The sequence below is a fragment of the Topomyia yanbarensis genome, chromosome 2 (genome assembly GCF_030247195.1).
Source record: "Topomyia yanbarensis strain Yona2022 chromosome 2, ASM3024719v1, whole genome shotgun sequence".
Classification (NCBI taxonomy): Eukaryota; Metazoa; Arthropoda; class Insecta; order Diptera; family Culicidae; genus Topomyia; species Topomyia yanbarensis.
Window position 1 is genome coordinate 98,110,435 of NC_080671.1, and position 15,687 is coordinate 98,126,121.

Below are 15,687 nucleotides of genomic sequence, written 5' to 3' on the forward strand. Positions count from 1 at the left end.
TGTTTTCATCCACCTATGACAGGTGGAGGAAAACAAATCGTTGAACACACTAATACAACTATAGACTGTAACCTACTCTATGAATTTTATTAGAAACCTGTTCAAGATCTTATACAAAACAACAAGCTTTCTTTATCTATCAAATTTTGTATGGGATTTCCTATCTTTATGAGACTGATTTGTAATCATAGTCAGTAAAGTCTTACAGCAAAAATAAAATTTATTTTAGAGACATTTGAGTGAGGAGTATGAGCATATTATCTACGCTCAACTATCTAAATGTTATTGTATAATGGATTTTCTACGAAAATGTAACCACGTGCTTATTTGTCACTATCGGTCTAATTCTTTAGGTCACACAGTGTCAGTGACAGCAAATGATTTTGAAAGCAGCCAAACGAATATTTAACGGGATCTTTTTTAGACGGCATTCAAAAACTGCTTGACAATCTTCAATTGATCTGCAGCTAACCACCAGATTCCCCAAATCGGACCTACGGACCTCCCAAACGTAATGCAGGAATGAACTAAGCCGACGACTCGAGAGACCCGCCACAGTGCTAAAGCCTACAAAAAAAATGCGAGAGGAGAAAATCATGAAATTATCCATACCGATATACACTTCCACAGCGCTACAGGGCCACGCAGAACACACACTCCACCGTGGGAAATGCACAGTAGTAACCACTAATAAGACCCTGGCATGGATGGGGAACAATGGTGGATGACTGTGGTATGTGGGGGGCCCAAAATTCCAAGAGAGCGCTGAGAGATCGTGAGCGAAGAACGGAGTGGACACGCTCGGGGAATTAACTCAGATAATCTTTCGGTTCGATATAGAGCAGACTCGTCTGAGATGGGAACCGTTGAGCAAACGGTCATTTGAGGCTGTAATCATCATCGTCATCATCACTAAATCGGGGATCTCGGCAAAGAAGAAGAAATTTAGTTTTGGCCAAAAAATCTCACCGTACAAGCTACCTGTTGGCAAGTTTAACCATTTTCAGCTTGCCATCGTTCGTATTGTATGTCGATAGTTGTTGATGGGCGGAGCGGACTCCAGTAGGCTCCACCTTCAGGGGAGCATGAATTAAAGATTTTGTTGGGCAATCAGCGGAATCACGCATATTTATCACACTTTGGTTGTTTGGCTGTTAGGATTTAAGAAAGGAACATTTTATTCAAAGAATGGTATATTTAAATTTAAGTGAAATTCTCAATCTCCTTTTAAAACTAGTTAAAATAAGCTTTCTATTAGAACAGAAATAAGCAGTTTTAGACTAGTATCATCAACATTGCTCGTTGTTTTGTTAGGTTAAAAATCATTTGATAAATTCATATGTTGCGCGAAGGGAGTAAACTCGTTATTTTGTCCACATGATACAAAAACTTCCATTGACCTGAAAAGAACAAAAGAACATATTAAAAACGTCGCAGCGAAAAGGACTTTAATAAATTTCCCTTCGTCAATCAGTAATTCAAATTTGATTATTTTCCTTCTCATCACTCTTGAAACGAAGTTTCACATTTCTTGCTTTTTTTCTTTTCTTCCTGAACACTTCAACGAAAAAAACGCAAACAATAGATGTCCAAGTCAAATGTGACAGAATATGCCATTTAAAAAAATGACACCAACAATTAGAAAGCAACAATCTTTTTGGTGGCGCTAGGATAGGCGGATTGAATGGAGGCGCACGATCAATTTCATCATACTTCTATTAGAATGTTTACCCAAATTATTTGTAAAACGTTTGTCTAGTTTCGATATCTGTTGTTTGCGCAAAACTTACATGACATCGATCCATCAGCGAATGTTAAGTTTGGAACGCTGAGAATCCACCGACGAGTACGACCAAGAACGAGAGCGGGAACGAGTCTCGTGCCGGTGACGGTGACGCCTGTGCTTCGAACTGCGACGTCGGTGGGATCGCGACTCTCTACGCCTCGCGCGGCCATAATGGTAGTCATCACTAGGAATGAAAATGAAATAAAAATAATAATTAGCGAAAACACAAAAGAGCACTTCGAAGGAACAGTCAAATGGGAGTAGGAATCAGATCCAATTGGCTCAATCGACACATTCCCTACGTAAATTTTGAAGCGAAGAAAATATGTCCTATCGTGAATCAAGATAAATGAAGAATAAAAATATTCCCAGGCAAAAGTATACTATGGGCATACGAAAATGTGAGAGGTACCGCGCCATAAAGTCCGAGATTATTCATCTTTTTAATTACGTACCATAATGGCGGTCAGTTGTATCTTGTTTGTTTCTTCTAACAGGCCCTGGTCTGATAATAGATGTTTACGCCAGTGTCAGGCACGTAGCCAGTGGGGGATGGTGGTTAGGGGTAAACATGTTTTTCAATTAGTCTTACCAAATTTGTACCTCGTTTGATTTGAACAAATTAGGATGAGGAAGATAGCTATTTCGAACCATCAAAGACACCGGTCACGATACTCAATGTGCTTTCTTCTTCTGCCCGAGCCAGTGCGAAGCGAACGACAAAAACAGATCCTTTCATATTGTGTGCACCGTAGGAAGAACAAAAATGTTACTTTTATTCTTGCTGTGGTGATCTGATGGGAAACTGTGATGCGGATGTTATTGACATTTCGCATAAGACTGAGCATTCGTGATGTGAAAGATTTGTTGATGCTAAAAATGGAGCTTAGTCTTACGGAAGTTGTCTTTATCAAGTTCTAACATGTCAGGCGTTCAGTGTTGACAGCAGAGCTGCAAATTTTCAACAGTTTGTTTTGAACTTGAAGGAGAAAAAATCCTCAAATCATGCCCTACTATGTTCAATTCGCAGTTGTTCGTTTCCATTATTCATTCAAACAGCCGACCTGCTCAATCATTTTCCATTCATTTTCAATTTCATTGACCCTGTGAATATCTCTTTACTGGGTAGTGACTAGGTTTTTCAAGCAAAACTACTCCTAACTTAGTTCTTACTGTCCATGTAAGCTTGAAAACGCAAAACATGACGACATATAACCTAAACTGGCCTCTACAGAGCAGATGACAGCTTTGGTTGGTGAATGAAAAAGCATCAATTTGAAATGAAGACGTACGATTCAGTTATGAAAATCCCGCCAACTTGAAACTGAATGATTGAGGGAGGCTTTGAATTTGAATCATGGTTGGTTTTGATTGAACTGAAAGTTGGCATTTGAAAATGAAAATTTGCACCACTGGTTGACAGCGTTCAACAATTTGGTCCTGGCGAAACAAGTCATTTTGCATAACAACTTGTAACACGGGGTTGTGTGTGACAACGCTCTTATTAAAATTCTCATGTATATATGGACGATGGGAAAATGTTCGGCTACATTATCTTATACCAATTACTTGCACAATGGCCAATGAAGGATTCATATCACACTTGGAAGAAATAGAATAGGGACTACTTCCCGGTATTTCAAAAGATGTTTCTGTGGTGAGAATCCGGCTAGACCGACCCATTTCGTCCTACCTACCTTTGTGGTGGCTGTTCAGGCACTTATGAACGGCAAAAGCTGCGACAATTACCTCAAAATCAACAGCCAGCACCATCCCTCTTGCTCTCTTGACCCATTAGGGCAAGAAACAAGGAAAACCGTATTGTTTAACAATTGAACAATAAACAAGAAATACGCAATTAGAAAGTATAACCAAAATCATCATAGCAAGTTGGCAAAGATTGCATTCTTTTCTATGTGTCGGAAACCAATGATGCTGAAATTATTGAACTAATTAATATTTATAGTTTCTAGTTATTTTGGTGGTGTCATCAATGACACAATTAAGAAATTTTACGTAAATTAGAAGATATCAGTGTTAAGTGAATATTTTTAGTTTTCTTTAATAGATTAAATTCTGGGCAGTTTCCTTTGGTAGATTAAATCATTAAAATACTTTTACTTTTACACTGTGAATTCCGAAAAAAAATTGTTTTCAGATATCCCCTGCACCGGATCAGAACGCGGAAGAACCGGCAACCGCTGACGAGCCTACGGCGGCTGCTAGTGTAGGGGTCCTGGATCCCCCCGGGTAAGTCCCAATATTTGTATTTGTCTTATTTACACCAACTACCTGTTACAAACCCCAATGGTGTCTTAATTCTAAACTTAATACTAACCGTCAGATGGTTACAAAAAGATAATTATCAGATTCCCACCCTTTTGTCATCATGGGGGACTTCAACGACCACCACACGGCTTGGGGTTCGGACAAACGTTGCCATAGAGGCAACGAGATCATCTTATTCATCGAAGCATACGACGGAGTCATACTGAACGACGGCAGCACCACCTTCATACGGGGCAACACCTCATCCGTCCTCGACGTCACATTCGCCTCCAGATTTATCGCCGGTATTGGTGGCTGGTTCACGACCCGTTGGTCGGCGGAAGCAACCACTTCTGCATCTAAAAAACATCAACCGTTCCCCACATAACACAAATCAGCGCAGACGCTGGCCCTACCATGCCGACTGGGACGCCTGCGAATGATCGATAGAAAACCTGCTAGACCGACAACGAATATACCCGCCAACTGAACTCTAAAAAATTATGGCCAATGCAGCAATATAAAGTATCACCCAAACCAGCAGAGCATCGCCACGCCGAGTCCGGAAGTCGCCTCCGCCATCAAAACGCGTCGAAAAGCCCTCCACCTCCTGCAAAAAAACGCCGCCTGACCACCGCTTTCCAACAAAAAGCGGACTACTCCAGGACACTTCGGAATGCCGCAAAAAATGATCGATATAACCAAGGAAAACAGCTGGATCAACTTCGTCGAAGGCATCCACCCGGACTCCATAACTGTCAAACTTTGGAGACGAGTAAACGCGCTAAGCGGAAAACGTCGACAAATCGGCTACTCCCCTATCAACACTACCATCACCATGAACCTGAGGAAATAGCTGACAGAATAGGACGCCACTTCCAATCCTTATCCGTCCTTCCCGCTGCCTTCGTCCAGCGCAATGGGATACCCGATGCTCTGACATATCCCTCCCGGAGGCAAAAGAGCCCTCCTGGACTCCTTCAACGCAATATGGGAAGATGGGACCTTCTCATGAGAATGGAAACTGGCCCATATAGTCCCCATTCCCAAAAAAAATGCCAGGGCACCCGAACCACTAATGACTTCCGGCCACTCAGCCTGCTGTTCTGCACACCGCCAACACTCTGAGAAGAATGGTATACCGGCCACTGACTACTAGAGTGGGACATGGTTATATGAAAAAAATAAAATTGGGCTCCGAGTAACTTTTTGAGTCCCATTTAGCTCCCAGAACAACTCTGCAAATTTTCAGCTCGATCAGTGAAACTATATTTTTGCGCCCGCGGTTTAAAGTTTACATGGGATTTTGTATGAGGAAATTGTCTTTTGCAAATTAATTCTTCCAATAGTCGCCCTTTACCTCCTAAAAATAAATAGATGTCTGATTTTTATAGGAAATTTATCCAGGAAACAAAGTCTAGAAGACTGCAAAACGATCTGATGCTTGTGGAAAAAGTTATTAAGCAAAAACCGATTGATGTCTTGAAGATTGATGAAAATTTCACTTTTCATAGCATCACTGCTTCTGACGGTCTAATTATATACCAAAAATTTTAACTTTCTCTTATTATGTACAAAAAAGCCTCAATTTATCCCTCAAAACCTTGCGAAGTGGCCAAATAGTGTAGATAAACGATTTAGACACATTAAGAGAGGATTAAAACAAAATTGCGTATAATTGAACAACCAACAGCAGTGGTGCTAGAAAAAATGAATATTTTATCAATCGTCAGAGCATCAATCGGTTTCTGCTTAATAACTTCTTTCTCAAGCGTCAGATCGTTTTGTGGTTTTCGAGACTTTTTTTCTTTGTTAAATTCCTTATACAAGCCACATAACGATTTATTTTTAGGAAGTAATCGGCGACTCCTGGAGGAATTATTTTGTAAAAGTTAACTTTCCCATATAAAATCCCATGTAAACTTTAAACAGTGGGCGCGAAAATATAGTTTCACCGATCGAGCTAAGAATTTTCACAGTTGTTCTAGGACCCAAATGGTACCTAAACAGTTGCTCGGAGCTGGAATCTAATTTTTGTCCCACCCTACTGACTACGTGGCGGGAAGACCACAAACTCCTTGACCCACACCAGTTCGCCTTCCGAAGGACTCGGTACTGGAGCCCACCTATGATCCCTCGGGGGTATACCGAACAAAGCCAAATCAACACGCCGACATTGCCATTCTAGAGCGTGCTACAAGACCTGAAACGATAGGGTCTGCAGGGAAACCTCGGCACTTTCATCCAGAACTACGTCACCAACCGACGCTTCCGGGTTTGTATCCCAGGAGTTCTGTGAGACCAACGGAGTACCGCAAGGCTCCGTGACGTTGTTTCTCATCAAGATTAAATCGCTCTTCGACATCATCCTGGTGGCCTTGGGAAAAGCCATCACATGTACCTGGATATCACTACAGGCGACCGTCAACGTCGTCGGCCGATGGGCACTCGCAACAGGATTCAATATATCCGCCGAAAAATGCGCCATCACCCACTGCTGCGGAACACACCATCTAGCGAACTCCATGCCAATCCACCTCAACCACACCATGGTATCATTTTGGAAGGAAGCAGTCATTCTAGAAGTGAAAATCGGCAGCAAACTGCCCTACTTCCGACGAATCAAAAAAGACAGCGTAAGCAAAAAGCTGCTGGTTCGCACTATCTGCTCCCGTCACTCCAAAAATAACCGTAGAACGGCACTCAACATCGGACGATCCCTAATAAACAACATTTTCTACGAGTTCGTACTCACATGTCGAACCTTGGGCTCTCTACCATCCTCGGGCCGCTATACTACGGACCGGGTGCGGTTAGCCTCCGGAATATACCCAGCAACCCTGCCGAAGCAGCCTGTGTCGAGTCAAGGCCAGAGTACTCCCTTGCCAGGGTAGACCTCAAACGGATAATAATAAACCTCGAGATACAAATGCCACCTCCTCACCATCGCAGCCAACATCCACCTGGAATTTACCAACAAATCCCTACCAACCATCGCCCGACTGTATGGCATAAGACCACGAACCTGGTACGACCCTGGACCTAACATTGAGTACAGCCTCACCCGTACTCTAAAGGCCGGAGACCCTCCGAACAGTATCATACCGAAATATAGTCAACTCATCAACCGGAAATACCAACAGCACATTAAATTATACACCGACTGTTCCAAGGCGGACAACGGCATCGGAGCGGCTATCAGCAGACTGGGGAACGGTCTCTCCTTCCGCCTACCATCATCTTGCTCTGTCTTCACAGCGGAAGCTGCTGCCATCGCAGTGGCAATGGCTGAAAGAGACACAGACGAATCAACCGCAATTTTAACCGACCCCTTGTCAGTCATACAGGACATCGCATCAGGAACTTCAATCCACCCATTCGTACAGGCCGTCGAGTCCCACCGAGACCCACTGATCACACTGTGCTGGATCCCTTGCAACAGCGGCATCAGATGGAACATAGATGCGGACCGGCCAGCCCTACATGGCAGATGTGCCCGACCCGAAGAAACACCATCAATTTATCTATCTATCTATCAATCTATCTATCTATCTATATATAAAAGTCAATGTATGTATGTATATGATTTATAGACTCCCAAACGGCTTAACCGATTGCCGTCAAAACTTATACATGGCATTTGTTATGGAGCGTGTTTATGTACTATTGGTTGGGGATTATCTGCCCGCCATATGGCGCTACTGAACAAATTGTGTTTTCCTCCTATTTCGTTGAAAGTCGCAGCAACGCGCGATGGGAATTAACTAGTTGACATATACAGAAAATTCAACATCAACTTGTGGAACGGATTCACTAACCACTTACGGAGATCCCAAGGCAAAACACAGAAGGTTAAGGGATCTGCCGACTGCTGGTCTGACCGAGCCAGTTTGAAAGAACAGCGAATACTCTGCCGACTCCGGGACCTCGTGGACCTCCGGCGACAGTATATCTGACCAACTCAATCTGAGACGTGCTGTCCGACGACCCGATCCGGGAGTAAGTACTTTTTTCTATTTACAAAGAACCAAGCGGCAACCCTCTGCCACACCTTCGCTAGCTGATGTAATGGTTTCCGCGGCCCTCATCAGTCAACTACAATAAATCCCACCACTAGCGGAACGCAACGGACTGTGGGCCTTCTGCCACGCTCCCCACCGGGTGCTGGAGAGGTCTCTCGCGGCCCAAACCAGCCAAGACAAGAGAAGCGACGAGCCAAACTGAATCAAATACAGTCGCACCAGCGATGGGCCCTCTGCCACGCCACGCAACGGCAATGGAGAGGGCGCCTAGTGCCCTACAAGACCACCATAAAACGTGTTTCTTCCATAAAATCACCAAGCACCAGCACGGCCCATTCAGTCAAGACCGAACCCTCAACACTTATCGAGTACAAGCAAGGTCGGAGAAACATCACTTTTCGATTCCGCTGAAGGATGATCTTCACGGGTGTCTCTTTTCAATCCCTCCTAATTCATTCATCCGCAGTTTCAGTGAGTTTGGGCTTAAACTGTGGTATTATTTGGTTCTCTCCGGATAACAAACAAAGCTGTACCTGACTGAAACAGAAGTTGGAGGAGATAATTGGAAAGGCAGGGGACTTCCGTTTTATTGGCGAACCATATGGCCTTTACCAGAATAAGGTATTCCTTTACATTCCGTGGAATCCCAAGGAATTTTTGAAGAGTACTGATGTTTTAATGAGGCTAGATTTCCATAATCCTGATTGGCTGGCAGTTTGCTGGGAAGTTTTAAGAACCAAGTCGATTACAGAGAAAATACAGCAGTATTTTCGCAATATCTGAAATTCCTGGCAAAAAGGGTTATAAACTGAACCATGGCTTCCAAAAAGTCATAGCAAGTTTATAAACCTAAATCGGTTTAAGCCGAATTTTAATGACGGTATCTCTTCGCGGATGTTGTCGTTTTATTATCTCAGTAATGCTTAGGGGTGTGTCTTTATTACTTTGGAAGTGAAGAATACTTCCGTATTATCTATGTTCTATGTTTCGTTATTTTCCTTATCTCTAACCTTACTACTTCTCCAATCCTTCCTATCAGGGAAACGATGAAACAACAAATAATGACAAGGCACAATTCTTCAACCAACATGCGGAACGTGTCATTTGAGCCAGCCGTTACTGATTCCTGATCAGCCACCTGAAGCACACGCCATGTTGCTACCAGATTCTAGTGACCACCAAAATCTAAGAGCTCCACATTACAAATCTCTAAGCATAAAATTGTAGACAGAGCCCACCGTCGAAGCCACGAAAACAGTATAAACGCCCTTGATTTAAAAAAGACTTATCAGGAGCTGTTTTAAATATTGAGAGGTTAGGATTCGATCAACTCAGCTCGCCATTGTCTTCTCTTCTTTAATGTATAACGAGTGGAACTGATTGCAATAGGTTTGCCAACTCTAATTAGACTCCCACCTGGAGATTTTCACTACCCTAGGATAGGCTGCAAAAACATGAGTGTTTTGTATTGGCAAAGCATAATGCGTACCACTGTTCCGTCCCGTTCACATTAAGCTTTGTGAACACCCACAGTTTGTTTTGTTGGTTTAGGTGGGTGTAGAATTTCATTTCCCCGGCTAGCAGCAAAGAACCCAAGAGTACCAGCCATTCTCGCTGTAGTGGATAAGCCGAACATTGCTCTCCATCACAGCGGAAGAGAGGAGTGAAATACACTGCAGTGTCTTGCGGAATTCTTCGCGGGTTATTCGTCGCAAAGGATTTTTATTTTTTATAGAGATTTTAATCTAAGGAGCATTCGCCTCGTTTCGGATTAAATTTCTTTTGGAAAAATCTCTAACCCCATGTGTGGGGGGGTTGCGAATCGAACCCAGGTGAGCTGCGTACAAGGCAATCGATTTACCAACTACGCTATGCCCGTTCCCTCGTTGCAAAGGAGATTCCAACAAAGAAGTAAGTAAATCTCTCCTCACTGACAGTAAGTCCACAGTTGTGGACCGCTGCAGGAGCTGGTAGCATAGCACCAGAAAAATTCTTTTCAAACAGACACACTCAGTACTATAAAAGTTTAAAAATGTGTTGTTTCACCAGTCCCGGAAAAATTGAGGTAAAACCAGGAGGCCCGGAGATCGCGCACAAAAACCGGAGTTTCCGGGTCAAACGCGGCAGGGGTCAACTCTAGATCGCAATGTGGATCAACTTTGTTTATGTACGATTTTCAGGGCAATTTTTGTCTTACTTATAACACCTAATCCTTTTTTTATGAGCTTATGCTTTGTTCAAATGTACGTATTTGTGTATACCACTCATGGTCAAACATAACATTATTTTACTGCCCCATAATTGCGAGTCAAACCTATGTAGGGAATCTCATAGAACATGTTTGACGAAAGAGCGCTTATATTTCCCGGCTGCCATCTTGCCCCATACTTCCCTATACAAGTTTTGCCCAAATAAAGCTTGCTCCAATATTAATACTCTACAATAGACTGAACTTTGACGCTATAAAATATTTTTTATACCCCATGTCAAGATTTTTTTAAATATTGCGATAAGTTAATATTCAAGAGCGTGACCTTTTTGATTCCAAACACATAGTTTTACACGAGACGTTAGTAATATCAGTAATATCACTTTTAATGATCGTGTAAGGCGAGAAATGACGGAATTCCCATACTTGCCCTATAATATCATTACTTAGTGATGACACATGATTGCCCCTAATTAATAGCTTCTTGCATGCAATAAGCAGAATCGAAGCATCATGGTGCTTACATTGCGGCCCAACAGGCGGTTATCGATGTTCTGGTGAGGGCTCTTTTCAAGCAATCGAAACGCCCATAAAATGATTAAAATACTTTCTTAGGGACCATTCATAAATTACGTAACGCTTTTAGGGGGGGGGGGGTTCGACAAGTTGTTACAGAAGAAAAAATTTTTTTTTAAGAATTTGTTACGTAATAGGGGAGGGGTGATAAAGAAATTTGTTACATGGGGGAGGGGGAGTCAATTTTGGGCAATTTTTGCGTTACGTAATTTATGAATGGTCCCTTAATGAAGACGTGCAGGTTATGCACGTTATGGTAACTGAAAGCTTGTCCAGAAATACATCACAACCCATTACATCTGTCCATCTAGATTTTGAATTTAATAGTGACCTTCGATTATAGCGGCAATTGGGGCGGAGAAAACATTTTCCTGATGGTTTACTTGGTGGTTTTTGTTTGTAGTTTGACGATTCACCCGTTTAGTGAGCGAAAAATGTACTTAGGTATTAGAAAGCTAGTATTATAAGAACTAAAGAAACAAAACATTATCTAGTTCTTCAACCATTACTAAATTTAGAAACGATCGTGTACTTACTCATAGCTCCTGCCTCGAGAGCTGTAGGAGCTTCTATTTCGTCTCCTCCCGGCACTCCGTTCGCCCATGTAAATCCCCGGCGTTGGGGTATGCGCCCTCTCGGTTACAGAATAATCCACTCGAATAGTTCTCTCGTGCACGACCATCCCGTTGCATCGGACCTTCGCAGCGGAAGCGTCATGTAGCTCTCGAAAATATACGAACCCAAATCCGCGGGATGCTTTCGTTTTAGCATCGTACACTATCTGCACCTTCTCGATGGAACCGTACGTGCCGAAAATAGTTTCCAGATCCGATTCTTGCGTATAGTTGCTCAATCCAAACACTCCCAGACATGTGTTCGGCGGTGGATCAACGGGCCGGATGCGCTCCGGCGTCGAACGGAACGACGAACCGGAACTGGTGGTTCGACTCGTGCTGCTATGGCAACTGATATGCCGGTGGCGCCGATGCCCAGAACCTCTAGAATGCTTTCGGCTATGCTGCCGAGTCGAAGAACTGCGTCGTCGACGGTAGCTGCGAGGTGGTGTCCTACTGCGGCTTCGCGATTGCACCTGAATAAAATAAAATGTTTTAAAATGTTGAAACTGTTTTAATATATCACCATTTTCCAGCAATCAGCTGTTAATTCGATGCGAAAATTTGGAAGTGAAAATTTTAACGGTTGAAACACATGGCCTGCTCGGTTTCAAGCGGTTTGAAACAACCAAACATCGAGACGCTAAGCGGTTAAGGTGAAGGCGTTAACTGTTGCCATTTCTCATTTCTGCTTGTATTTGCTTATTAAGAACATTACGAAAACCAAAGAGAATAGTGAAAGAGACGAAGAGTGAAAATCAGTCAAAACGGCAACACTCCCTTTATGATGATTTCAACACTAGAATTTTGGCAACCGCTTCTACAGGCAGCACTTTAAATGACTCCTATTATATTTTGAAAACAAACCGTATGTCGATCGATGGATTTGTTTATCAAACGATGTGCATTTCGAAACAAAGAGATGAAATAATTCTAAAGCTTATTTTTACTCATACATATACTCTAGAATGCACCTTACAATCACGATTGAGCTAAATTCTGACGAAAATTCAAATTTCTTTTTTGATAGAAGTACAATACTTATCTCCTCCAACTCAGGCATGAGTAATGTTTATTTACATTGCACGATTGGTCTGCTCAATAAGGTATTTTTGGCTTCACACTATTCGTCTCTTTCCCTATTCTCTTTGACGAAAACATGCAAAAACCCCAGGGCTGCTCGAAAGAAATTTACAGTAGCATTTAATCGACAAATAATAAAATAATAAATTTTATAATTATTTCTCGACAAACATATGATTACGGCCTAAAAGCCAACTGTCAAAATCCACTTTGAATGGAAATTCCAGACAAACCGTTACTAGTCGAACACAGTTCACAACAGTTTATGAAAGAGAAAACTTTTCTCTTTCGTTTACTACCAACATCTGTGATTGGCGTGTAACGGTTTGTTCGGAATTTCCATTCAAAGTGGATTGTGACAGTTGGCTTTTAGGCCGTAATCATATGTTTGTCGAGATTTCAGTTTCAATAACATTCCCAATAGGGATCTTTAAGGGTGTGCGGGTTAAGACATATTATGATGCAGATTAGTACCGTGAGTTAATATCTCAGTCCTTTTCTTATTTTTAGGCCCGAAACTATTGAAAAAAACATTTTTTAGTTTGTTTCCTTTTAGAACAATAACACATCCAAACCCGTGCGACTTGCACGACTCTATAGGTTGCCTTATCAGATCTACCATAGTTTGCAGATGAAACTTGGGACGGCTGGCTGTTAGCGGATTGACAAAGTACCAGATCATGCTGTGTGGGGTGCTGTCCCGGTTAACGATTAGGCGAACAAGATATTTGCAGATACGTCATTTAATCGGTCAACTGCCAGTTTGTTGGTTGAATTTAATTTGGTTTTTTTAAATTTAAAAATCAGAAAAGGATAATTAAGATTTAAGAATGATATGAATGCACTCGTAAGAACACCTGCTATCAATAAATACGAAAAACTGGCACAATTTTTCCAAATTAAAGATCCCTATTACAATTTGGTTCGACACAGAGTTCTCCCAGTACATTTACAATAACATCACAAACTAAAGACATAACTCTCGAAAACAATGCTTCGGCCGCTTCAACGGTCATTTTAACTATATTTGTAGTTGGACTGTGGCCACATTTGCAATTATGGCGTCACTGACATATGTACAAGCATATGGTGGATTAACCACTAGTGAAAGAACCTGAGGGGTAACCAACCAGCAAATGAGTGTTTGGGGCCGTAAATAAAAGGTGGAGCTACTGTTGCAGGATAGATATTTTTTAGGGAAATCCCTCATTGTGTTATATCTGCTAGTCTATGATAAAACTGCAGGTAACAGTAAATTTTACTGTCCAGTGAAAAAATGATACATTAAATTTTATTCGATGTTAAGAACCCTTTTTACTATAAAAGTTGATTTTGCATTGAAATTTACTGTAGAAGCTTTAAAGTTTATGTTTCAGTATTGTAGCATTTAGACTTTACTGTAAAGATTGAAAGTGAATTGATTATGAGTTTGAAAATTGAAACTAATTTAAAATTTATCAACAAGTAAAAAATCTTCGGAGGGGGGTTTTTTAGCAAAAAACGACCAACGCATACTCTTAGTTTGAAAATAAAAGTTTTATTTTGATTACTATTCTTCATAAGCTTAAAAGGAACACTTTTATTTTGATTATTATTCTTGATTAATTTAAAAGTTTTCCTTTCAACCTGATAGTAGGCGTTGATTGTTTGTTGCTAAGAGCGGAAAATTCTTACTTTTACCAATATTTTTTTCTGTGTGCAGGACCCTCACCTATATCCACTCCTACATAGAACTAATTATTTTAATACCGTTAAGAACATTTGTGTCAAAACAACAATAACGAATAATGCGGTGTTGTACGTTTCCCTTATAGACACTCATAGTAATAGCACAGACTAACAGACATAACACTCGAAAATAATGCTTCGCCCACTTTATCGGTCATTTTAAATATATTTGTAGTTGGGACTGTGGCCGCTTTTGAAATTATGGCGCCACTGACATATGAACAAACATATGGGGGATAGACCACTAGCGAAAAATTGTTCCCAAACCTGAGCGGTAACCCACCAGCATATGTGTATTTGGGACTGTGAATAAAAGGTGGAGCTAGCGTACTGGGAAAATTGCCGGATCGATATTTTTTAAGGAAATTCCCTCATAGTGTTATGTCTGTTAGTCTGTGGTAATAGACCAGCGAAGGTAGTTTTATCGAGCCAAACAAACTTTCAAAAACTGGAGCCAAACGAGTATGACGTCATACAAGGCAAACAAGCAGAACAAGTATTGCGGTTTTTATTTAAAAAATGTATTTTGTTATTCACAGTAGGATTCACCACAGATAACAGACGTTTAGGCTAGAACAAAATATCTTCAAAAACCTGTGTAAACTTTCAAATTGATAACCGTTGGAAATCCGTGTTTCACTATTGCCATCTGCGCAACTGTTTGCTACACGTGTTTGACAGCTGTAACCTAATTGCATTGTATCGAACACTGCGCCATCTACAAACGTTTGCCAAACGTGTTTAAGACGTCTTATTTATTCGGAATTTCAGTAGCGGGTATTTACACACGATTCAAATCGAGCCTAAACGTCTGTTATCTGTGGATTCACTTTTCATGTCTGTATTAGTATTTTACAATGTTATTTAGAAAGATATTTATTGTGTTCCACCTAACTGCAGAAAAAAGCATTTTACCTATGCTCTTTTTCATCAACGTTGTGTTTTTGAAGAAATTGGATATATTTTTGGTTTACTTTATTTTTTGTTGCTCAATATCACACGTATAAATTCTTTTTGATTGATATATTAAGCCTCTTGGAAAATTATTTCGATAAACATATGATCGAATACGGTCGAGCACGTTCGAGCTTGCACATTTTTGGGTGATGCCAGTTTAACGTGCTTGCTTTTCTAGTTACCAGTTTTGCGATTTTTACATCCGCGAGTCTATTACTATGAGTGTTTATAGTTTCACTCACAGTTTATAAAGAACAGTTGCGCAAAGACTGAAGCAAATCTACCTATCGAACACTCAAAATGTCTACCTATCGGACACGAAGAATAACAATGCTCGAATGCGTGGGTAGTATCGTTATTATGTGATTATGAGAAAAAATTGAATGATGTAATATTAACATTATTTCAAACCAGGAATATTAAAGATATAATTATTAAAAAATA

The 15,687-nt window shown here is 41.1% G+C and overlaps 1 protein-coding gene across 3 annotated transcripts; it reads right to left on the reverse strand.

The window, feature by feature from the left end:
- Nucleotides 1-1,274: 1,274 nt before the first annotated feature.
- LOC131684561 (transformer-2 protein homolog beta-like) lies at nucleotides 1,275-12,132 on the reverse strand. Of its 3 annotated transcripts, none has more exons than XM_058967554.1 (4): nucleotides 12,002-12,132; nucleotides 11,398-11,951; nucleotides 1,791-1,970; nucleotides 1,275-1,400 (listed from the first exon to the last, which is right to left on the reverse strand). In XM_058967554.1, exons 1-3 carry the CDS (start codon nucleotides 12,002-12,004, stop codon nucleotides 1,805-1,807), a joined length of 723 nt encoding a protein of 240 aa, XP_058823537.1. In that variant the 5' UTR covers nucleotides 12,005-12,132; the 3' UTR covers nucleotides 1,275-1,400; nucleotides 1,791-1,804. The 3 variants fall into 3 exon arrangements, with proteins under 3 accessions (XP_058823537.1, XP_058823539.1, XP_058823538.1); XM_058967556.1 differs by lacking the exon at nucleotides 1,275-1,400 and adding an exon at nucleotides 1,501-1,558; XM_058967555.1 differs by lacking the exon at nucleotides 1,275-1,400 and adding an exon at nucleotides 1,565-1,715.
- Between the last annotated feature and the right edge of the window lie 3,555 nt (nucleotides 12,133-15,687).